This window comes from Solanum stenotomum, chromosome 8 (assembly GCF_019186545.1).
Source record: "Solanum stenotomum isolate F172 chromosome 8, ASM1918654v1, whole genome shotgun sequence".
NCBI lineage: Eukaryota > Viridiplantae > Streptophyta > Magnoliopsida > Solanales > Solanaceae > Solanum > Solanum stenotomum.
The window spans coordinates 21,041,299-21,066,021 of record NC_064289.1 but is presented as its reverse complement, the minus strand read 5'-3'; the positions used below and the strand labels follow the sequence as shown (position 1 = coordinate 21,066,021).

The window sequence follows — 24,723 nt, the reverse complement described above, 5'->3', positions numbered from 1 at the left end:
TTTCCTTAACAAAAAACATAGAATTAATAGAGATGCTTTAGCAACATTGCAAGTTAATAATAAAGAATATGCAATACAAATTAGGATAAAAAGAGTAGTATTAATTAAAGACTTAAACTAGACAGGTCGAGTTTGTGCAAGACCTTAAAGAGCATGATTAGTTGAAAGTTTTCAACTAATCACATAATCTTATTTTTGGCGAAATATACCAAGATACAAAGTATTGAAGAACTCATTAGACTTTCGAATCCTATGTTCATATATAAAACAGTAAAAAAAACAGTCATATGAAATTTGACTAGCCTTAATGGAATCATATTTACAAACCTGAGAGGAAGTAATAATCGTTTGGGAGCACTAATCATGTTTATCTCTTATTGTTGGCTAAGACTACAATCGTTGTGATAATTAGCTAATTTTATGTTTATTTTTTTTAATAACTAATCCATTCAACAATGAAATTTTGAATATGTATACAGAAGGAACCCAGTTTTCCCACATCGGCAAATAGAGAAGATGGAGACGGAAGAAGGTAGTATAATATTGGGCCAAGTAGGCTGAAGAAACATACTTACCTGGACGGGGTCAATGGGTAATCATGAAGGCCCATGGCCTAGGCTTGTGACCTCCATTGCACTTTGGAGGGGTGCCTGCCTAAGGTCGGCCCAAGTGATCGAGCCTACGTCATAATTTGTTGCTGAGGGGGCCTGCGTTCGCGCGGCCCCTGCCAAGTCTAGTTTAATCTTTGGTCTTAATGGGCTGCTGATCTTAAATAATACATCGGTAGCCCAGTGGCAACTTTCTAGCCCAATGTAGGTGAACTGCAATATGGACTACTGCTAAGATAGTTAAACTGAACCTATCTAATGCTTAAACTAACAACAGGTAAAAGAATATGAGCAATCTCAGGAATTATGAACAAAAGATATATATATGAACTAATGATTTTAAACGGCAATATTATACTTATGCTTAGAGTAGTTCATAAGCATAATTTAAGAAACATCAAGGTATGTATAATACATATGAATTTCTTCCTCCTTAATAAAAGGTGTCTTGGATTTTAAAAATTATGAAATAAAGAAACTTTCTTAATAAAAGGTCTTGGATTTTTATGTGTAATAAGGTAAAGCATAATATAGAGAGTCCAAAATCAGAAAGGTAAATAAAATTGAGCAAGATTTTCAAAAGGATAACAATATGAAATCAAAAGAGCAACATTTGGATGGAGTTGTTACCCTTTTGATTTCATACTTCATTTTATTGCCCTTTTTAGAAATGTTACTCTATTTTTTTTGCCCTTTGACTTCAAATTCATAATATAGACATTACTTAAAATGTGAGAGGAGAAATGTCTATAGCTCAAAGTTGAAAAGAGAGTTTTTGATAAATGAATTTCACTTCTAAATTAATGGGTCAATGAGCCTACACAATAGCAAAACTAGGTGAAGGGATAGAGTTATATAGTAAATCCTCTTAGTAAAAGAAGTTATATTGCATAGTTAGAAAAAAAATATTTTATCCATTCACTTTTACTTGTCACTTTTTTTAAAAATAAATTTTCATTTTTACTTGTCACTTTTGACATATCAAGAAAAAATAATTATATTTTTTCATGTTTACCCTCAACATTAAATACTCTTTCTTCAAATCATTTTCCAAGTCTTAATATTAAACATCATTTAATAGGGATAGTTTGGTAAAATACTTATATCAATAATTATATTTTTAATAGATGTGTCTAGTCAAAATGTGACAAGTAAAAGTAAACGGATAGAGTACTATAAATGACAAGTTCAAATTCCCAATATTACAATTTAGGAATACTTTGGTTCTATACAAGTTGAATTTACTCGCATCCTTACTTTAAATAATTACTCCTACTATAATTCAAAATAATAAACTAAAATGGTGAATCCACGTGGACTTGGATTATACTCTCTATGTCTTAATTTATGTGGTATTTTTGGTTATTTGAGAGTCAAACAATTTAAGTGTAACTGAGAATTTGTGCATAAAATCTCCAGTCTTTTTAAAATGAGATTTATATATTTGTAAACTACGTAAAAAGTATTATAAGTCACAATAATTAACAATTTAAAAGATATATAAAAAATTTATAATCAAAAATAAATTTATTTGTATCTCAAAATTCAAAATGTGACGAATAAATTATAATAGAAGGAGTAGTATAATCTTTGTAGAGAGAAAAGACAGATGACATGGCAATAATGAAATCCAAATAACCCCACTGCGTTTAAACTAACACCACAAACTCAGATTGCCTAAAATATCCACATTTTTCGAAAGATATTTCCAGACACATCAAGTTTGCATCTTTCAATCTGTGCTGCAATAATTAGAAATCATCATCTATAGCATCTAACATTAATTAAAAAATGGCTGCACTAACTTCAGTTAGCGCAGGCACAACTTCTGCTTCTTTGCAGCATCGATTTCATTCTGTAACATATTCAACTCCCATAGAATTAGCATCTGTTACATGTAGCTTAGCTACCACAGTTAAGAGAAGATCATTCTCCTTGAGGCACAACCCTTCAACAACCCTCAGAATCAGATGTGCTGCTACTAAACCTGCTAAATCACCAGGTATATATATAGCTTTTTAAAACCTATCTATGATCGGTGGTGGAGTCAGGAATTTGGCGAAGGAGGTGCAATATTAAATATATACTCGTAATTAATTAACATTTAACCCTGAGTACACCACATAATTTTCTGGCGAAGGATTTGCACTAGACCACCCTTCGCCCTTGCCTATGATTGAAGCAGATAGAGTGACTTATTTTTGTGTGTGCTTTTTTTATTATAACTATATATTGTTTTTTGGTGGACTAGCTGAAGAAGACTGGTCAACTAAAAGAGCTTATTTGCTTGAGAAAAGGGTAAAACAATCTCTCTTTCTCTATCTCTTTGTATATTATCAACAAAAAGAATACTCCAAGTTATGATCATCAATTAATTAATGCATAAAAGAACCAATTTTTTTGTCATTCATGCCTATTAGTTTCCCTAGAATTGGGCTTGGCTATTTTTACAGCATCTAACAAGGCATAGTATATAATTTCAGGTAAGGAGTGTAGAGGCAAAAGAAGCATTCAGACTTCAGAAAGAGAACAATTTTGTGATTCTTGATGTACGACCTGAGGCCGAGTTCAAAGAGGTACGTACAGACAGTCCCGTGAATTATATAGTATATAACTTAACTTTGATAGTATAATGGAGGATAAAGCTGACTTTCTCATAAAGAGAACAGAACTTCCTCCCGTGTGGAAGTCTGTCTTTATTCGCTGCTCCTGCTCGTCAAGTAGGCGCTTTATGCTCTGCTCTTCCAGTTAAAGTCAAGCTCCGGGTTTTTGCTCTAGTCAAAGTTCTATCTGGCTTTCCGCTGGGAAAGTAAGGGGCTGCTCGCCCTACCGAAGTACCAAAGGCTTTCGAGGCTTACACCTCCCTATTACAGGACCTAAAAAAAGGCTTTCAGTGGCGCCCTTAGAATCTAAGCCTTTTGAAGATAAATGAAAGTAGAGGGGTGATTTTTACCCTATCCCCTAATATAAATCATGAATCAGTTACCACCTTCAAGCGGAAACGCAAGCAGAGGAAACAAAAACAAGAGCAGCTCAAATATCCCAAGATAATATGATTCAATTTGAATTAGAATTTGCTAACTGTGGTAGTTGCTCTTTTGGCATTCAGGCTCATCCAGAAGGAGCTATTAATGTCCAGATATACAGACTAATAAAGGAATGGACAGCATGGGACATTGCTAGGAGGGCTGCATTCGCCTTTTTTGGCATATTTTCTGGAACTGAAGAAAATCCTGAATTCTTACAACGTAATAATACTCTTCCATATGTTTTTTTTTTTCTATCTGGAAGGGCGGAGACAGAGTGGTTTAAGAGGTTCCAAATAATTTCTTTTGCATATATATACAAATTGTCGAATCCCCTTGGCATAAAAAATTACTCCATTTCGTTTTTACATCCAAAGAACTAACAAGTTGATATGCTAAAGCAGTTGTTGAATCAAAAATAAATAAGGATGCAAAGATAATAGTCGCTTGCTCATCCGGTGGTACAATGAAGCCTACCCAAAATCTTCCCGAGGGCCAACAATCAAGGTTCTTAATCTTCTTCTTCTTTATACTTCTCCTTTTTTGCGTTTTCGTATTTTACTGGGGTTAACATCTTCATTACTCCTATTTAATAGCAAACAACTTAATTAGTTGGGTGTCCAGAAGAAAGTTGATAAAAGAGAAATTTACAGAACTAGCTAAGTACACTCATAAACCATGATAAAGGTGGATGGGGGCATTCAACAGTTTTGGTCACCTAAATTTGAAAAGTCAAGATCTTTCCAATAGTATGAATGCAACTGATGAGAATGATCCTACATTGGACCGGGACGAGAACCTTGGGCTCTTTATAAGGATTCGGCAATCCTCTTCTCTTTGAGCTACCTTTCGGGTTTGAGTTAGACCCAATCCAATGTGGCAACCCCCAAACGGTGTGAATATACTCTCGATCCATGATTGTGCACTCATCAGACTGAACAATAGAACCCCGGATAACGAATGTTCATGTGGATCGAGCACACATGGTCTGAACAATAGAACCCCCGATAACGAATGTTCATATCTAGGTGTGAGGGGTGATGATGAGAATGATCCCACATCGGACCAGGATGAGAACCTTAAGCTCCTTATAAAGCTTGGACAATCCTCCCCTCACTTTGAGCTAGCTTTTGAGATGTGAATTAGGCCGCCCAATTTGATTTTGGGATGTTTTTGTAACATTTCATTTTCATGCGTCATAAATAAAGAGTTGTAAACTTTATTCACCTTTTGCAGGTCACTTATTGCTGCATATTTGCTAGTTCTGAATGGTTATACTAATGTATTTCATTTGGAGGGAGGAATCTATAACTGGTACAAAGAAGAATTACCAACAGCTTCAGAAGAATGAAGTTCAACCACCTAAACTCTATCGGATAAGAATGCTAGCTGCTGTACCATTTTTCTTTTGTACAGACAAGGCATTAGAAATCAACTGAGATTCATATTGTAGATTATTAATTTTTGAGAGTTAAATGCATTTGTATTATTGTGTGCACTGCCCATTTCTAACATACATCTTCATTCTCTCTTTTAATTAAAAACTTTGACAAATGAACAAGTATAAATATATCCCCTGGGTTCTAGCTCTGTTGCAGACTCAAAGAAAGTAGTTGTGGCTGACTGTCTACAATATACTACTTCCCTGGCACTCTTTCCGTTTATTCGATTCCTGAAAAAATTGTCACATTTCTATATTTGTTATAAATCCCTCACGTTCTAATTTATGTGACATAGTTCCTTAATTTTGACCCTAAATTTGAACTATAAGTTTCAAAAGTGTTTTTTCATTCTTAAACTGTGTCAACCAAACACCTTCACAATACTATGAACTATGAATTCTTAAACGCTCCTCCGCCTATTCTCGTGTGTGATGGCGTCAATTACTGTGAAGTTGGGGGTCGTTTGGTAGCTAGTGCCTAGTAAAGAGCTAACTTATTCATGTACCAATCTCTACATAAGTAGGAAGTAAATTATTATTAATATATAAAATCAATATGATGTTTGATTTGCAATATAGAAACTTACAAACTAATATCTGAATAATTCTAAACAACTTATGTTGCTCAGACTCTTCAAAAATGTTGACTGGTGCGTGTCGGATCCTTCCAAAGTAATGCATTTTTGGAGGATCCGAACTCATGCATTGGACTTGGTCTACAATATAGTGAGCCCTGTGTCAATGGCGATGATACGTCGAGTCTTGCCTACTTGTTGGACATTTGGCATTGAATTTATGTTGGGCAAGGTGCAGCTTAATTTTGGCCTCCTTCTTTGTCTAAAATATTTGGTTCGATGTGGCATAAGAAATTATCAATATAAAGATTTTGTATTTGTATTTGTATTTTACTTTCTCATCTCTTATTTTTATTATCAATAAGGTTGCTTGCTGCTATGTACTGTGACTCAACAGCTTTTTAATACTAGTGAACAATTGGGGGAAAAAAGAAAGAACCACGGAACTCCCTTTATAAAAATATTCCATGTTATATGTGGAGTCTCAATTTTATCCACTTTCCTTTTCTTGACTTTTCATAGTTTATCCATAAAAAAAAAAGTATTAGGTCAAAATGATGGGCATGAAATGATCAAACTTCAATGGAGCAACTTTGTGGAGGAAAATGTCTAAGCCTTGTGGAACATATGAATAATAAAATTAACTTTAGTTTATGTCTTTTTTTTTTAAGAAATTTTCATTTTTACATATAAGAGATCTGAAAAAATTATTTTTTTCTATTCAAATTGTAAGTAGGTATGAGATCTTAATTAATCTTTTCATCTATACAAATTGTAAGTGGGTAAGAGATCTTAATTCCTCGACTTTGACGACTCCTTCTCTTTATATATAACTAAAGTTTATAGAGTGAGTCAAATTTGACATACGTATTTGGAATAATTGTTAAACGCAAAGAAGCTAGCTTGTTCAACATGTCAATACTAAATTATATACTTGACTTGTGACCTTTTTGGTTTCGCATAAGTACCAAATGAAGGGTTACGAAAGTCTATATATTGGACTCAAGAGGTAAAAATATGTACTAATTTGCAAGACTTTTACTTTTTGATTTTATATAATTTGCAATAGTTAAGTGATGTAAAATAACTGAATGAACATTATTAAGAATTGATATAATGCTTCAAAAAGGTGATTAAAGTTCATTTGCTTAACTAAAAAGAGACAATACCATATAGATCTATCAGTACTACAACAACATATCCAGTGAAATTTCACTAAGTGAAGTCTGAGTAGGGTAGAATGTATCCGGATTCCGGACCTTATCACTATTTCATTGAAGTAGAAAGACCGTTTCCGAACATCAAACACATCAATAAGTTTCTAAAACTCTCACTCTAAATTTACATTTCATTATTGAATAACACTAAAGAAATAGATGATTCTATAACAAAGGATCCATTAATTGTTGGAACCCCAAAACTAAAATTCATGTCACACCTAATTGAACAAATGCATCTTCATGCTAACTAGCTAACCAATATCTTGCCTACAATTTATTTTTCTGAGGTATCAAAATCTAAAGATTTCTTCCTACTACTCTTTATCCTTACAAGTCCATAAAACTTTCTTAGATCGTTTACACTTTCCTTGCCAAATGCACCCGACTCCACCATGGGTCGAACCGATTTAGATTTGATCAATCCTTGTGGATACTTATCCGACTCACTTGATTCCTCCACGGGTCGAACCGATCTAGATTTGCTCAACCATAGTGGATGCTTAGGAGCTAAGTCAGCCTCAATGTTATTGTGTATCATTTCAATTTTATCGGATGTTCTCGAAGGGACGAGCTTGATGTTACTCTGATGAGTAGAAATCACTAATTTTAATGCCCTACTCGGTGAACTCCGGTTTGAAATCATGATTGCACTGATTTCAGCCGGACTTAAAACCGACCCGGTTTGAAAATTTTCCTCTACCTGTGGGAAAAGCTTGTGATCTTTCAATCCCAAATGACTGTTAGCTAGACTTTTGAATGCGTTGAAATCACACAAGGGGAAGTGTATGTGATGATCAATTCTTCCAGGCCTTAGAACTGCTGGATCAATCTGATCTTTGCTGTTCATCGTGAATATCATAACACGTTCGTCACCGCAGCATGAAAAAATTCCGTCCATGAAATTGAGAATCGCAGATAAACTTAGAGCTGTTGAGTTGTTACACAGGTAACTATCGAGATCTTCAATGACAATCAATGACTTATTCGTGCTCTGCAATAGAAGTAGTTTCAGATCTGAATCGTCTGAAACTTTTGATAAATCAATGTTATACACATCGTAGCTTAGGAAATTTGCCATTGCTGCAATGAACGTTGATTTTCCTGTACCGGAAGGTCCATGAAGTAAATAATTCCGTTTCCAAATCCGGCCGATTCGATTATAATGCTGCTTTGATATCAGGAACGTTTCCAAATCGGCTTTGACCTTGTTCTTCAATTCCTGCTCCATTACAACAGTGTCAAATGTCGCCGGATGAGTAAACGGCACTGATATCCACCGTCTGTTTCCGTTTCCGTTTCTGTTCGATTCATCGTTTACGTTGACGAACAATCTCACCTCCTTTCTCCTCTGCTCAATTTCGTCGAATTTCGAGTGAATATGTTGAAGATAAGCACGGAGAATTTGACGCTTATCGTTCCTCCTTATCTTCAGAACAAACGATCTGGCACCGGTTTTTTCATCCTTCTCATTGATCCAAGAAATTCTAGCACCGAGGAAATTATCAACGATTTTCTGATCGGCGTTGAGAACTAGATTGATGTCATTGGATTTGCTTCCGGAGAAAAGATTGGTGAAATCAGAATCTTCAACACAAGGTAAAGAATTCAGGTAAGTACTGATTTTCCGATAGAGTTGATTTTCCTGCATGTTGTGGTTGAATTGGGGGACCTTGTAGTACTGGTAAACATAGAATTTGTCTTGTAACAAACGCAACCATTTCTTCAAAATGTGAAGTATAGATGTTTTTGATACAAATTTCACAAGCAAACACAAAGGAATAATTGCTAACAAATACAGAAACATGATGAACAATCACAAAAAGTGGGATGAACTAGAATGATGGGGAGATAATTAAGAGTGATAAAATCAAAGTATTAAAGAATTTAGTACTAATAAACTGCAATTGGCATGTTGAATAATGAAAAGTTGGGAGTCTTTTTAAATGGCTTGGGGTGTTTGGTTTGCTAATTCCTTTTTAATTAATGTATTCAAAAGAATTGGTAGGTTTAATTAGTCAAATAAGGAATATGGATTCTGTCCTTCATATAGTTTTCTAATTTTTCAATTATATCTGTGCACTAGCGGGCACTAGCCGTGCTTATCTGACTATATATATATCTATACTTTCTTTTTAGTCGAATTTTTTAAATTACTCTCTTTATTATATTTTTTATTATTCAAGTTCAAGATGGATATTTAATTATTTTTTTTATATTCGCCCTTTCATTTATTGAAGTTTTATATTTCTAGAAGATAAATTATAGTACTACTTATAAGGTTAATAAACATTTTACAAAGAGCAATAGTGGAAATTATGGTATATGCATTGTCTCACAAATTCAGTTAATATAGAATAAAAAGAGTATATGTTACTTATAATAGGTAATATATTTATTTTTGAGATATCAAATTCTATAAATATTCTTTAGTTGATTTGATAGATGGTCTATAAATTTGAACTTGAGTGATATAAAAATTATTTACACTATCAGTGCATTGGAGATAATTTCTTTTTTATGGTCGTGTTTTCCTGCTAGAAAAATCTCTGTATACTAGACTAGTCCTAGCTGTTATATTGTATTATAGTAGGACAATAAATGTATTTTCTAGTTTCTTTCCTAATAATAATTAGATGAGCAGAATTTCCATTGTTACGTAGCTTATTTGGACCAATTTGACTGTGACCAAGATGTACGCAGGAGCATTTTTTTCTAATTCAGCAGCTATACAGCTACTTCTAGTTTTAGTTTAATCACATTTTTTGTATATGATATTTGATATTTTAATTTCATGCTCATCCGTCTTGACTATAGTATGTTATTTAGTCGATCAAACTTAAATTTTATGCGTCTTTTTTTCAATCATTGGTACTTTGTTTTTCTTTCGTTGAAACAATAACATACTCAATGAATCCCCCAAGTGGGGTTTAAGGAGAATGTATGTTCAGATGCTTATATCTACCTTGTGAAGATAAAGAAGTTTCTTCTAATCAATATATCATTTTTTCTTTCACCATTCTCTTTGGCCAAAAATGGTGAACCTATTAAATTCTATTTTTACTATGATTTTTCAATTATTTATATAACCTTTAATTGTTGCAATTTATATTACCGTTTAAAAGGGAATCACACTTTTTATATTTAAAACTTTTTACCTGTAAATTTCTTATTAGATCCTTAATTATTGGCATACACTTCTAATTCGTTTTGACATGTTTAAGACCACGATTTCCACGATAATTTTGGCATCTGCTAATCTTTTCCTTAAAATTTTCTATTCAACTAGTCAACAACCCTCATGTAAACACTGAAACAGCACAAATATCATATTGCGAAATGGACGGAATTGTTTGACCACATAATCACTTTTCAACTGCATGCATACACTTGGTCTATTTCTTTTTTTTTTTTTTGTCCGAAGTTTACATTAGAGCTCCGACTAAATTTGAATCGACTACTACAAGGTCCTTTCGGGAGTGACGCTCCCAACAGAATTTTCTCCATACCCAAGGCTCGAATCCGAGACCTCTAGTAAATTTGGATCGACCACTACAAGGTCCTTTCGGGAGTGACGCTCCCAACAGAATTTTCTTCATACCCAAGGCTCGAATCCGAGACAAACTAGAGTAGAGGAACCCATATTGGTCACTTTGTCTATTTCAACATGAGCTACTTCCACTAAAAGTAGGCTGAAATCTGGTATAGAGTCTGACATCAGGAAAGATTGGTAAACTTTAGCAAATTAAAAACACCTCTAAATTCTAAAAGCTTTACATGTATATGCTTGGAAGTTGGATCATATTTCTATCCATTCCCCCAAAAAGTGCCAGATGAAGAATGAGACAGGGGATCTGTCTTCTTTTTGTGGTTAGGCCAAAATAGGCATTTTTTAAACTTAGTTAACTGACTATAATCTTCTTTTTTAAAAATAGTTAAAAAGGAAAAAAGGTCTGATATATCCTTCAATTTTTTCATTTAGAGCCGATATACCTCTTGTTATGAAAATGGTTCATATATATCCTAATCGTTATACAAATGGATCACATATACCATTATCGTAACAAAAGGAACTCACATATACCCTTCATCTAATGGAAGTGAAAAAATTAGTTTTAAATTTATTTTTTTACTTTAAACTTTAAAAAAATTCATATAAGGGTATATATATGATCCTTCTAGCAAAGTTCAAGGTATATTTAATATTTTTCATACAAAAATTATTTTTTGACTTCTTTGATTATCATTATTCAAGTTTCTTGTTCTTTTTTTTCTTTCATTCTTTAGTATAAAGAAAAAATTTAAAACTAATTATTTGCCATATTGTAATTTAGTTGTATTTGTAAAAATAATATAAAAAATGGGCATCTATAATAAATTTAGTGAAACATAAATAAATTTGGCCATCAAAATAATAAATTCAAATTAATTGTTGAAACAAAAAAGTCAAAAAAAAAAAATACATGTGAGGAGGATCAAATATACTCCACATGGATTATATTTTTTTCAAAAGAAAAAAAATAAAATCATTTATGTTAGAGGAAAATGGTATATGTGAATCATTTTGTGTAACAATAATGGAATATATGAGTTACTTTAATAACAAGAGGTATATCAGCTCTAGATAACAAAGTTAAGGGTTATATCAGACCCTTTTTCCTAGTTAAAATTAGAGAGTTAGGTAGTAAATGGTCCTTTTTTCTCTCTCGACTATTTATGCAAAGCATATATAAATACACTTTTAAGAGGAAGAATAGTTGCTCGTAGTTCTGTGATTCCTCATAAGGGGAGAAATGAGAAAATTTGAATTAGAGCTCTAGGCTCTAGCAAATTTGAACTCTAGCTTGTTCGTAGAATAAGTAATACTTGACCGATGGTAACTAGCAAACCACTATATGAGCGGGATGGGTTAGGGAATTGGGGTTCAAGGATGGTGGGGGTTGGGATGGTCAAGGAGCGGGGATTGGGATGTTGGATGGATGGAGAGGAGACAATGAACTTAGAATGTCAATGAAACTTGGTTTTTTTCTTCATTAGAAACTCATTATCTGTTTTCTGAATTTTAAATCAAAATCAAAAGCCCAACGTTGTATGCCATGGATAGACTGTAGAGCTACAACATCATTCATTTAATAGAGGATGCAAGACCTGACTATAATAGGTAGCCTAATATATTGTACATTGTAGCTTGAACATTCACTTCACCTAGCAACACTAAAATCTGTCAATCAATACCCTGTATAATACAATAGCAGAAAACCTGAATACGACATTCTCCAGGACACAGCAGAGACGTAAAGAACCATTCAATCCCCCACATATGCATGCAAGTCCCTGGCACCACCAAAATGAAGTGAAAAATAAGATTAACCGCCTATGTATAGCTCGGTTACTTGTGACACGTTAGATGAGCATACAACAGTTCACCCTTTGCAGTGAACATCAAGCAATGATAAAATGACTACTAGTGTTGTAAATTTAACAAGGTAGATAACAGCACGGTGCTTGAAAAGAAAGCATACTGGCACCCGGCATAACCAAGATACTATCAAAATCTTACAGTCCATAATACTGTATGGCAATTGCTAGTGGCAGTTAAGAATCTTGGTTCTCTGCCTGGAGATTCAAAATTTGAGAAACCACAAGCTTAGAGAGCTCGCTGATAGCAGCTTGGACTGGATAATCATCTGTATCTGTTTGCCTTGACAATCCAACAAGTTGTGAACGTAAGGAGTTGTATTCATTTGCAGCAACCTGTGTCTTTTTTGACGTAGCTATAACTTTCTCCAAATCTAATTCTGATAATGGCCTTGGCTCCTGCTAGAAGAAAAATAAAAATGTATTCATCCGAAGAGCTTCGTCCCATGACAATCTTGTGAAGATAAAATTGAAAAAATAAAAAATTCCCAACAATCCCGTGCAAATACACTGACTGTCAATTTTTCCTGGCAAATCTTCTTAATACAGAAATCAACATCACAAATAGGTGCTACAATTCATCAAGCTCAAGAATACAAGTCCACTAATCCAGGGTCAAGCACTAACTATATCACAGTGGCAGTTGCAAACTTGCTTCTTTTTTGGGGTAAAAGGTAACAAAACAAAAACGAAAGGATTCTTTGCTTTTTTGATAACGTGTTTCTTTTTCTTCAAGGACACATTAAAATCAGAGTTGAGGTTAAACGAAATAAAAAATAAAAAGAATCAGAGTTGAGGTAAAAGGTAGGGTAGAAGGTTAATTAGTTGGTAGAGCATTGCAGCTTACCAAGGACATGACCTTAGATAGGAGGTTGTGGACGACACAGATTGAGGTTAGAAGGTTAGTAGGTAGTAGAGTGTTGTCTTGCTTATCCTTCCTTACAAGTGGTCGTAGTATTTCTCCTGCAATTTTTTTGTCCTCCGATTTCTGTTACATTCTACTATCTCCTGTACCTCGATTATTGCACGATTTTGTTGTAGTATTGTTCCTATTTTTCAAGAATACTTTGTCATGCTTTCCATAGTATTTGCTTTGATATGCTTTTCCTTAACCTGAGGGTCTAGCAGAAAGAGTCCCCCTAACTCCCAAGATACACTCTACCCTCTCCTCTCCAGGTCCCACTTTTAGGATTACACTGGTCACTGGGTACGTCAACAAAAACAAGGTTGAAGTAAAACAAAAAGAAAATGATAAGGCCAGATATGGAAAAACTATTTTTAATGAACCACGAAGGAGGGGGGCATCTATAAGAGGTTCCTTTTCTATGTATCAATGCCTCCCTCTATGTCAGCGGTGTACAGACCTGCTCAAACCTAGAGCAGTTCAAGTTGATCAGCCAAGGTTCCTCATAACCCCCCAAAAGATAAATTTATATTTCAAAGCAATCTTTATCTTCTTTTTCCCTTCATTTTTCTATTTTTTTTGGGAACCCTAAGCCACAAGTATCAATGGATAAGATAAGCCATAGGTTAATTACATTTCTAAGCCAATACAAATTCAACTTAACATTTCAACAAAAATTAAATAACACAATACTAACCGCGGAAGGCTTTCCACTTTTCTCATCATTAAGGAGGTCACGGATAGGGAAGTAGGCAGCTTTTTTACAGAGCTCAAAAAGATCTGAACCAGTGTAACCATCACATAAACTAGCAATGCGGTCATAGTCGATGTTATCTTCCACCCTCTCTCCCCTCAGAATCACCTTCAGAATCTCTGCTCTCTCTTTGCGGTCGGGGAACCCAATCTCAAAGGCCTGAGGAAGACGTCGAAGGATTGCTTCATCAAGCTCAGATGGGCGATTAGTTGCAGCAAGAACCATCACTCGTGCATTCTCTACATCAGGCATTTGACAATGATTAAAGCCGACAGAACACAGTAGCTAGACCACATTAACTTAGATAAAAGATGGACCATCTCAAATTATGATGGCTCCTCAAAATAAAGAAATGGATAGTGAGGATTTATATGCCAAAACCAACTTAGGATTGAGGAGTAGAAAGTGATATAAAGTTCACCAATCAATTCCTCTCTACAGCATATACATATACAGTGCATACACACACACACATATTATATATATACACATGTATGTGTGTATTTCTTCCGCTAGGTGGGAGAAAACTATTGGTAAAGTATTCAACTGATTCAGCGGTGTACTTACGATCTGTGGTAAAACCATCCCATAAAGCCATGAATTCAGTTTTCATGTTTGTTAATGCTTCATGATCGGTGGCCTTGCGCTGACCCAAAAAGCTATCAACTTCGTCAATAAATATAATTGCTGGCTGGAGTTTATGTGCCAAACTAAATACGGCAGCAACTGCAATTTTCAGAGATCATCAATTAGTTAAGTATAACACCATGATGAAACACTATATAGAACTAAAGGACTTTTAAGACATTAAAAGACATGAAGGATGAACAAATCATCCACATGAGATATCATACAGAGAATAAGTTAAAGGGAATCCTCAGCGTATAACTAGAATTATGATATGATACTTATGGATTTAAGGCTTTACATAACCTCAACTTAGGGTTGTTCATGAGGAATTTGAGACGAATTTTCTAGGCATCCTAGTTCTGTAGCATAACAAAGGTCACAGCTTCTCCTTCTCAAGATCCATTTTTCTATTAAGACAAATGAATGCCCATTAGTTTCCATGGGTTCTCCATGGACAATGCCACCTAAAATCATACTTTTAGCCTGCATCATTTACTCCCCTTTATTTCAGTAAGTGCCAGTCTTCTTCATCTGGTCGAAGTGCATTAATATGGATCCAATAATCCATTGGGTGTACATCCAGATTTGTATATGGCACTGTTGTATTTGGCTTTGTAGACTGATTTTAGCTTTCACATGTCGAGAGGGATTTGGTGAGCAAGAGCTTATTTATTATTGCTTCTTCAACAAAAGCAGTTCGACCGACAGCCCTTCCCCTCCACCAGAATCAATGGCATCAGGTCTAACTCCACTCTCTACCTTTCCACCCAAAATCAAGCCTCAAATCAGCCAAAGAATCCATGGTGATGAATGCTTCACTTTCCTTACCTTACTTCTTTTTGGATGACAATGGTGTTTGGGCCTTCTGTTCAATGACACCGGGTAACTCTCTAGGGCTTAGGCAGATGAAAAATATCACCTAACATGTTTTTTTGCCTCCACTAGGACTTCACTAGGCCGCACACTTGGGTGCCACTTTTCTTACATCATTTTTGGTCTTAAGACGAAGGTCTCCCTGTTGTGAGGATTTGATATTTCTGTGAGGAATAAAATTATATGGAGCAATAAGTTGATGACTGTGAATGAGTTATCACTTGATATGTATGCCGGTGGCTTGATAGAGAACATAGAACTTACAGTATAAACTAATTCCAGCAACAAAACATATGAAGCAAGGAAGTACGAAAGGGCATGCTTCATTAGATGGTAAAGAGAAGCCAATTTAATCTTCAAAATCAAAATTAAATGTGAAGCCAGGATAAGAGTACTACTTTTTGATAAGCAAGCTAGATAAGAGTACAACTATATCCTAATATACAAGGTACTATTCATACCTATATATCTTAAATTTCAAGTCATCATATCCTATTATCTACTCCCGAAAATCCTCCGCGATGTGGTTTACCATTCTTCGCACTCAAGATAAGCCATTTAAACAGGCATCATACTATATAAGGATAACCTTACTGATGCCCAAAGCGCGTAGTCTTGCTAAAAAGTAAAAAGAGCTGCAAGAGAGTGAAACTAAAATTCAAAGAATATATAAACATGTGCACAAGCTAATTAATTACATTCTGCCTGCAATAAAGCAATTTAATGAGCTAAGAAAAAAGCTACATTAGAGACATTTTTAAAAGCTTGAAATGTTCCAGAGTTGGATAATATCAATGCTAAACCATAAAGAGTCTCAAATTAGTCTTGAGTGTCTGACAGCCTTCTATTTTTCGAATTTCCAGATCCATTTGACATATAAATCAAATAGCAGGCAATTTCAGGAATTGAATAGAGCAAGCCAAGAATCACAACCTATCCAAAAATTTGCAGAAAAAAGTCTTGATTTGATGTTTATGTTTATCCCTCAAAAATATCAAGCCACTATCGGTGATTTAGTGCCTGTTTGGATGGGTTTATAAAAAGAAACTTATTAAGTCAAAAGCTAAAAATCATAAGTAGAGGATACCCTACTTTTGGCTTTTGACTTATTTGTAAACTTTTTGGCCTAAAAGTGAGTGCTTAAAAGTACTTTTTAACCTTTTTCCATACACCTTCAAAACTAACAATGTGCTTAAAAGTCAAAAGCACCTAAAAATAAGTTAATCCAATCAGGCACTTAGAGTTTTAGACAACATTATCTTGAAAGTGTTTCCTAGAAAGTACTAGCAAAGTAGGCTCTCCTGTTTTTTTACTAGTCCAACTTCACTAGTTCATATAGCGTGTTCATTGAAAAAGAACTCCCATCAATCACAAAATCTTGAAAGAGATCATCTCTCATGTTGAGGTCATGCAGAATGTCACTATGCAGATGAATGGTGAATGTAGAAAGGACCAGCAAACAAGCAACTTCCCTGTGAGATAGATTTACATGACACAGTACTAATGCTCTTTTGGACAGCATAATGCTTGTGGAGCTTCAATAACAAACACTGAAACAAGATTCAGAAAATACAATGCAGTCATGTGACTTTCAGCCTAAGTTGTGCTGACTCTTTACTTTTGATGCCGCACCCAGGTCGGATTCTCCAAAATTACACTACTTTTGGAGAATCCGACAAGCACCTGCTGACATTTTTGAAGAGTCCGACCAACATAGCTTTCAGCAAGTCAAACAACACATCCGAGAATAGAATATTGCTGAGAAATGAACCTTGCAAGACTGAAGGCAAAATCTACACTCACCTAATTTTTGTGCATCACCGAACCATTTGCTCATCAAATTTGATATTCTCACATTAATAAAAACAGCACCCGACTCTTTAGCAATTGCTTTGGCAAGCATGGTCTTTCCAGTCCCAGGTGGTCCATAAAGCAAGACTCCTTTTTGCGGGCCGAGTAACTTTCCATGAGAAAATAGCTCAGGTCTTCGCATGGGAAGAATTACTAATTCACATAATGCTTGCTTAATGGATTCTAACCCACCAATGGAATTAAATTCCACATCTATATGATCAGGGTTCACTACATCACAGGCTATCACATCCTGTTGACACAAAGTAAAAAAGAGAAATAAGTTATCCCATCTCAATATGAGAATGATTGAATTCAATATAAAAATGATCATTTTTTACTAAATAGAAGATTCTACAAAGTCTGATTCTTGAAATTATTCAAGCCAAGAAAGAAATATTCTACTTGAATTTAAATATACTCCTTAAAACATACACTGATTTGTCTTATTAAATTTAAATTTTCAGATATCACAGGTTTTTCATACCGCTAGGTACTAAGTCAGAGCAGGAGGGCAGGATGCTCTGACAAATTAATAGGAAAATGATCTTAATCAACAGAAGTAAATATAATGTGCACTGTCTGATGCTCTAAATATCATTTAAACCAAATTTTCAGAAAATTGAGTCAGACTCACAAATACCACAATTTCACAAGGAGTATAACGGCACAAGTTCTGAAAGCTATGTTACTCTCTTCAACACAGCCAACACAATCAATATTACTTGTACAAAAGAGTTGTCTCGCCAGTGTAATGAAGGACTACACGACATAAATACTATTATTAATTGATAACAAGCGAGCATCTAAATCTTAATCTTTGCCAAATTAATCAAGATTAGAAGACTGAAAGCACCGCACAACTTTCGTCTGCAAGGGTTGGTAACTTGGTATGCCATTGCTCAAAACTTCATCTGACAGACAAATAAGCGCATGCATGCGGAAAAGACGTTACTTTCAACACAAGCTCAAACCAAAAAACCATTTATTTAAAAAATAAAATTAAACCCCGATATTAATCAAGCCCTAAAACAATAACTTCAAGGAGCTGAAATATCCAAAATCAAACTTCCAGCTAACATTAGGAAAGCAAGCTAACTCATATTCAACTAGCAATTAGATGCAGCATTTTTATCATCTCACCAACCTAAGCTCTTTTTTCTATCACTTGTGGTGTCCGAGCTAGCTTTCATGCACCTCGCTAATTCCACGGAATACCTGTCACCTCCCACCAGCCACCAAGGTAAGGAAAGATGGGAAGAATCACCTAGTGTTTTTGTCTCAGTTGGGATTTGAATCTAACACCTTATGGCTCTCAAACACTTCATTGACCACTAGGTCACATTCTTGCGTGCCCTACCTAAGCTATTTTATCTCGAAGAAGATTAGTATATTCCCATACACTCGATGGGTATATGTGAATGATTACTAACATTTCAAAAAATTATTAAATTTTGAAACCACAATTTCACTAATGTAATGGGTTTAGCAATAAGAACCCATAAATTGAAATGAACCCATCAAATTTAAATGCGGAATTAGCCCTATAAGCTGGTACCATCAAGAATTAGAAGAAAGGGGGAAAAACAGACCTCATAGGGATTGGTTTGAATGAGGGGTCGACCCAATCGCTTCGCAATTTCCTTCTTGTGTTCAAGAGCCTTCTTGGATGCCTCTCGATTCGGGTCAAGCTGCCGGAGCCCCACAAACAAGACGAGACAACTAAGAGCTGCGCTTGCGGCATAAAGAATCAATTCTTGTAACAACTTGGTCTCTGATGAACCACTTTTCATCCTACAAGATTTCCTCAGAAGATTTCTTTTTCAGTTTGGATGAAGAAAGGCGTTTTGGGTGTCAATTTTTTACACTATATAACAGAGAGACTCGTCTTGATTATCAAGAAAACTTTTGACGATTCAGACTGTTTATCGGTGAGGAGGGTAATTTACGTAAATACCCTTCAACGACGATCAACCTCTCGGCGGTGTTCTTTTTGGGCCACAATCACACAATCCACTCATTGGGCTCTCACATGTTCCTAATTAAGTGTGTGCAAAAATCGAACTGAAAAAGTGTTAGTATTAATTTACTGTTATTGAGTTAACGGTATTTTAATAATTTTATAAAAATAAATTATGAGGTTATCGATTCAGTTTTGATTTTTTAATATTAGATTATTAGGTAAATCGATAATTCATTAAGACTATAGTAGTTTATTACTTTATCCGTACAAAAATATGAATATTAATCTCAATACATTACTAGTTACTCACTTTTTCCTTTAGCCTTCAATTTGACTTTGAGTTCACAACTTCACATTATACAAAACGTCAAAACCTAAATTTAAAATCATAATCCTCTTAATTTCTCTTTGTGTTATACTTATATAGTTATTTTGATGTTAGTTATTATTATTTCTATTTTATGAGCATTTGTAAAGTTACATTATTATCTTATCGCGTCAAATTGTTGAAGAAGTCATATATTTATTTTAAAAGCAATTTCTTATTGGTTAAATCGAAAATCGAACCGTTAAGGACCAAAATCAATAACCAAAAACCAATAATAAATATCTTATAAGTTTTAATTTGGTTATCAATTTAGTGTATTTAAAAATCGATAATACATAAAACTGAAATGAACCGACCAATGTACACCACTATTCCTAATGGTCTTTTTAATTTTTTTTTTACATAAATACACAACTAAAATATCTAAAATTCTCTACGATTTAAAAAAATTATGAAAAATCTCTTCTCCGATACATCCCCATCCTCTATCAGATACATCTTTATCCCCTCTCGGGAACATGCATTCTCTCTCAGATATATCCTTATCCCCTCTCGGATACATTCCTCTCATTAAGTAATGTATCATCTGCAATGTTTCAGATAGCCAAGGAATATATCCGAGAGCAACAAAAAGTTGAATTTTTTGTAATTGAAAAACTTCCGGGATAGGATATAATTAGCCCCAAAATATATAATATTTGTACTTTATACAAAAAAGAATAAGATAAATCTACATAATAATTATGCAAACATTCATACCTTATATACTAATCTAATATGTACTTTTAAATAATTACGACATAATATTTCACTATTTGATTTTTGTATCAAAGTTGGAGTAAGATATATTGATATACATCACTCCTTCAAAATAGTTTTCTTCTCCTTCTTCCCCTCCAATTACTTCTTCAATTACTCACCAATATTTGAATGAAAATAAAGCAATACAATTTTGAGGTTCGTGATTAATTTTATCCATTATTTAAGTCTTGTATTTGATTTTTCTATAGTAATTAATATTTAATTTCTTCTAATTTTTAATAGTCATACCAAATTTTTTTCTTAAAAGTTCATTGATTTAGGATTTTGATAAACTACTTTGATGGCTAACAAATCCTTAATCAATATAATTGTTAATAGAGGTACAACACACCAGCAAGAAGTTACCTAAAAGAGACCTTTTGATTTGGATTGTGTGTATATACACTCTATTGTTGGGTATATATTTTTATTGTTGTTGTCAGTGCTCATAAAAGTGCTAATTATGACATTGTTATTATTATACATCATAATAGATACATACTTCACGAATCAGTAATGTATCCAATATGTATCTATTCGTATTTGATCAATTTTTTTATGGGATAATGGTCTGAAAAATATCCCAAACTTCGGTCGGATTTGCTGTTGCAATACTAAACTTTCATAAGGACCTATTACCTCCCTAGACTATTTAATACCGTATTTTTTAACCCCTGAACTATTTAATCGTATATTTTAAAGGTATATATGTGCTCACGTGGACACATTACTATTTATAATTTTGCATTATTTTTTATGTCCACATGGGTAAATATATATGTTTAAAATACGGTATTAAATAGTCTAGAGAGGTAACATGTCCTCATGAAAGTTTAGTATCGCAATAGTAAATTCGACCAAAATTGGGATATTTTTCAGACCATTATCCCTTTTTTATATGTATCTAATACACCCTAGACAATATCTAATATATGATACGTATACACTTTATTAGTCTGATACGTACTATATAAAATTGTTCGGATACATTTAATTTAATATTATACACAATAATCATGTAATAAGCCCATATCATAGATTAGATAAATCTGATATAATATTAATTTTGTATTTGTAAATCAATTTATCTTATATATATAATCTAATCCAGATACATTTTTTAACGAAGAGTAAATACTCAATAGATATATATACAACATATATGTTCTAGATATACGCTAAAAAGTATATTTAATATACATTTTTATAAAATTTAATCCATATAATTATATTGAAATTTTGACAAGATACGTTATTGAAAATTATCTTTTAATAAAAGATATAATTCAAAAATGGTAAGCCGTTAGACAAGTGATATACTCTTAAAATTTAGGTTTCAATTACATTTTATTTTTAAGTAAACATAATTACATGTACATGCTTCGAATGTAACTGAGATACATGTATCTGAATGCGCTAGATATATGTGTATGATAAACTAAATATGGTACAACTATGCAGCAAACCCATGTTTTAATTTAGATGAATCATATACAATGTCAATTTTGTATGTGTATGAATATATAGATAAAATTATCTTTATATATAATTCTAATTCAAATATTTATTTTTAGTCTCAACTTTGTATCACGAGTATGTATAGTAAACATTAAATAACATTTCGGTACATATAAGTTTTTCGTACATGCTAAATAGTATAATTCATATACATTTTTATAAAATCTAGTTCATATACAATAATACTGAAAAATCTAAATATTTTGAACTCACAAGTTGCTTGTGTATTTTAAAGAAATTACAACTCTCTCGCTATTCAATTTCAAGAAATTGAGTTACTCTCTCCTAGGATATTAAAATGAGTTGAAATTGAATTTGGGTTGGGTACTGACCCGCCTAAGTTTACTTTGGGCTCAAATAGAAAAAAATGGCACAACATGACATGTAATAGTCTAGTTAAAATTGGCAATAGATAGCCCATTAATAATTTTTTAGCAAAAACAAGAATTCTTAAAATCTATTTGCCATTTATTAGCCATGTTCTCTTTTACTCGTTTTTTTTCTTTGAAAACTTATTTTATTCAGTGATTTTTTTCTAACCCTTTTCAAGAAACATTTTTTCTTTCATTCCTTTATTGATTGAAAAAGTAAAAATTATTTTTTATCCTTTCTTCATCTCTCGTCTTATTTTAAACAATGATTTTTTCATACACGCATATACTCTTTTTTTTGCCTAAATTTTCTCCTTCGCATCTACATTCAACCTGTGTATGATGATATGCTAAATCATTTTTTTTCATTGTTCTTGACTATATTTAATCTATCACATATATTTTGAAACTAAATTTTTTTCTTATTTTATTGTTCTTATCTTCTCTCTTCTTATTATTTGTCAACTATTTTAAAGCAAAGTTCTCTCTTTTTTGTCTCTTGTTTTTTCTTTCTAAAAGTCCTTCTTACGATAGTTTCCCTTTTCTTCTCTCCTAAATTTTATCTTCTATTTCTTAATTTCCTCTTTCTCCACGTATTTCAAAATTCAAATAAAAAAGTGGAAGTACCACGATGAAGAAAGGGAAAGAAAATGTATACCCCATTTCAATGAATTATTTGAGACATTCATATAAGATGTGTATACATATTAGCTTTTAATTTGACAGACTATATATATATATATATCAAAAGTGTGTACATTTCAGATTACAATTTAATAGTGTATACATACATGAGTGTATACATATCTGAACTATATAAACTACAATTTAGTGGTGTACACATACCAGAAGTGTATGCATTTCAGAACTGTACAAAAAACAAAGTAATGATGTATATATATTAGAACTACACAAATACAACTTAAAGATGTATACATATCAGAATTATACAAATATAATTTAATGATGTATACATATCAGAATTGTACAAATATAAATTAATGATGTATACATATCAGAATTGTACATATTTCAAATTAACAGTGTATACATATGAATATGTTTCATACTATTATCTACCCTTTTCTTTTATATTTCAATGAGATTAACAAAGTGATGTCAATTGTGTGTTGTATTGTAAGAGAGAGAAATACGAACAAAATAATTTTTTTATGGAAAAAATATGTGACTATTCAATACACATTAATAAAGGGATAAAAATATTTTTATTCTGTAAATGTAGCCGCATTCTTTTCAATTGATTAATTAATTAATGTTGTTTGAGAAAAAAAATTATTTCCTTAAAAAGAGGCGGATCTTTTATTAGTGGCTAAGTAGTGCCAATTAATTGAGGCCTTTCGGTTGCTAATTATTTTTTGGCTACTTAGTGCCAATACTATGTGTGGATGTACCTTTGTGTCAATTCCTCCTCAAATAGGTTAGACTCAAATGGGATTAAAACGGATTGGATCTTGACCCGCTCAATCTCAATAATTTTAATATATTATTGTTTAGGTTTTATATTCACAATTTGAATTTCAATTCATGAAAAATTTAAAAAGAAGAAGTTACAAATGAATAGATAAGTCCTAAAAGATATAAAGGAGATTGTAATTCATATATTCAATACAGGCACATACATTACTTCAATACAAATAAATAATCTTAAAACGAGTTGAAATTGAAGATTTAATTGGACTCAATTGAAAATTTTCTTAAAATGGATTAAGACTTGAATGAATTGAGATTGAACTCAATTCAAATTAACTTGAACTCAACCCTTAGAATTTTGGACAGATTAGGCGAATTAGCTACTCATTTTTGACACCCTAAATAAAAGTCATAAAGATCATTGAAAACCAGTTGCCAATTAAGAAAAAATTACTTTATCAACTCAAGTTTTGAACGTGTAATAAAAGGTCATAAAAATCTCATTAAAAGTAATTGCCAATTAAGAAAAATTCTCTCTACCAAATCAAGTGAAAATATGTTTGTCCATTAGATATGAAAATAATAATAGCAATTAGCACATGAATATTGAATGCTATCTTATAAATTTAGACTCTAGTAATTATATTATTAATTCTTTTGACTAAATTAAATAAAAATAATTTTTGTTCTTTTTGAAATACTAATAATATATCTACCAATAGGTATTTCTCTCTTTTATTTTCTTCCTGTGATTAGAAAATAACTTTCCACCTTTTTTCCAACACATACCCTACCCCTAGTAAACACCCTAAACCTAATCAATAAATTTTGAGTATTAAATTACTTTTTTTTTTTAAAAAAAGCACAAATTTGGAGGAAGTAGAAGAATTTAGAATTCAGATTTAGTCGAATTTCAATATGAATAATAGACATCGAATAGAACAAAAATTTAAAAGAAGGATAAAAAATATAGAAGTTTTTTATGTGAATCCTAATTTTATCAGATTTCAATGT

At 32.8% G+C, this 24,723-nt stretch overlaps 3 protein-coding genes and 1 non-coding gene across 7 annotated transcripts; 2 read left to right on the top strand and 2 right to left on the bottom strand.

Annotated features, from left to right (window-relative positions):
- The first annotated feature begins 567 nt into the window (after positions 1–567).
- On the top strand, positions 568–728 carry LOC125875320 (U1 spliceosomal RNA). The gene has a single exon (XR_007447389.1). It is a non-coding gene; the product is annotated as a U1 spliceosomal RNA (small nuclear RNA).
- Positions 729–2,300: 1,572 nt separating this feature from the next.
- On the top strand, positions 2,301–5,038 carry LOC125873322 (rhodanese-like domain-containing protein 14, chloroplastic). The gene is made up of 6 exons (XM_049554236.1): positions 2,301–2,610; positions 2,860–2,906; positions 3,092–3,184; positions 3,718–3,856; positions 4,039–4,141; positions 4,871–5,038. Exons 1-6 carry the CDS (start codon positions 2,400–2,402, stop codon positions 4,983–4,985), a joined length of 708 nt encoding a protein of 235 aa, XP_049410193.1. The 5' UTR covers positions 2,301–2,399; the 3' UTR covers positions 4,986–5,038.
- Positions 5,039–7,027: 1,989 nt separating this feature from the next.
- Positions 7,028–8,931, bottom strand: LOC125873312 (AAA-ATPase At2g46620-like). The gene has a single exon (XM_049554219.1). It carries the CDS (start codon positions 8,672–8,674, stop codon positions 7,145–7,147), a length of 1,530 nt encoding a protein of 509 aa, XP_049410176.1. The 5' UTR covers positions 8,675–8,931; the 3' UTR covers positions 7,028–7,144.
- A 3,037-nt stretch (positions 8,932–11,968) lies between these two features.
- On the bottom strand, positions 11,969–19,188 carry LOC125873314 (uncharacterized). Of its 4 annotated transcripts, none has more exons than XM_049554223.1 (6): positions 18,890–19,188; positions 17,250–17,550; positions 14,511–14,669; positions 13,887–14,182; positions 12,428–12,687; positions 11,969–12,201 (listed from the first exon to the last, which is right to left on the bottom strand). In XM_049554223.1, exons 1-5 carry the CDS (start codon positions 19,088–19,090, stop codon positions 12,463–12,465), a joined length of 1,182 nt encoding a protein of 393 aa, XP_049410180.1. In that variant the 5' UTR covers positions 19,091–19,188; the 3' UTR covers positions 11,969–12,201; positions 12,428–12,462. The 4 variants fall into 4 exon arrangements, with proteins under 4 accessions (XP_049410180.1, XP_049410182.1, XP_049410179.1 ...); XM_049554225.1 differs by having other exon boundaries at positions 12,428–12,684; XM_049554222.1 differs by having other exon boundaries at positions 11,969–12,687.
- Between the last annotated feature and the right edge of the window lie 5,535 nt (positions 19,189–24,723).

What these genes read in the sequence shown, in the direction of transcription:
- LOC125873312 (XM_049554219.1), bottom strand. Translation starts at nt 8,674, where the DNA reads ATGTTTCTGTATTTGTTAGCAATTATTCCTTTGTGTTTGCTTGTGAAA.
- LOC125873322 (XM_049554236.1), top strand. Translation starts at nt 2,400, where the DNA reads ATGGCTGCACTAACTTCAGTTAGCGCAGGCACAACTTCTGCTTCTTTG. An exon ending in CTGAGGCCGAGTTCAAAGAG is followed by an intron (nt 3,185 to 3,717) that starts GTACGTACAGAC and finishes TTTGGCATTCAG; the next exon opens with GCTCATCCAGAAGGAGCTAT. An exon ending in AAATCCTGAATTCTTACAAC is followed by an intron (nt 3,857 to 4,038) that starts GTAATAATACTC and finishes ATGCTAAAGCAG; the next exon opens with TTGTTGAATCAAAAATAAAT.
- LOC125873314 (XM_049554222.1), bottom strand. Translation starts at nt 19,090, where the DNA reads ATGAAAAGTGGTTCATCAGAGACCAAGTTGTTACAAGAATTGATTCTT. An exon ending in TTCAAACCAATCCCTATGAG is followed by an intron (nt 17,551 to 18,889) that starts GTCTGTTTTTCC and finishes TTGTGTCAACAG; the next exon opens with GATGTGATAGCCTGTGATGT. An exon ending in GGATGGTTTTACCACAGATC is followed by an intron (nt 14,183 to 14,510) that starts GTAAGTACACCG and finishes TGCCTGATGTAG; the next exon opens with AGAATGCACGAGTGATGGTT.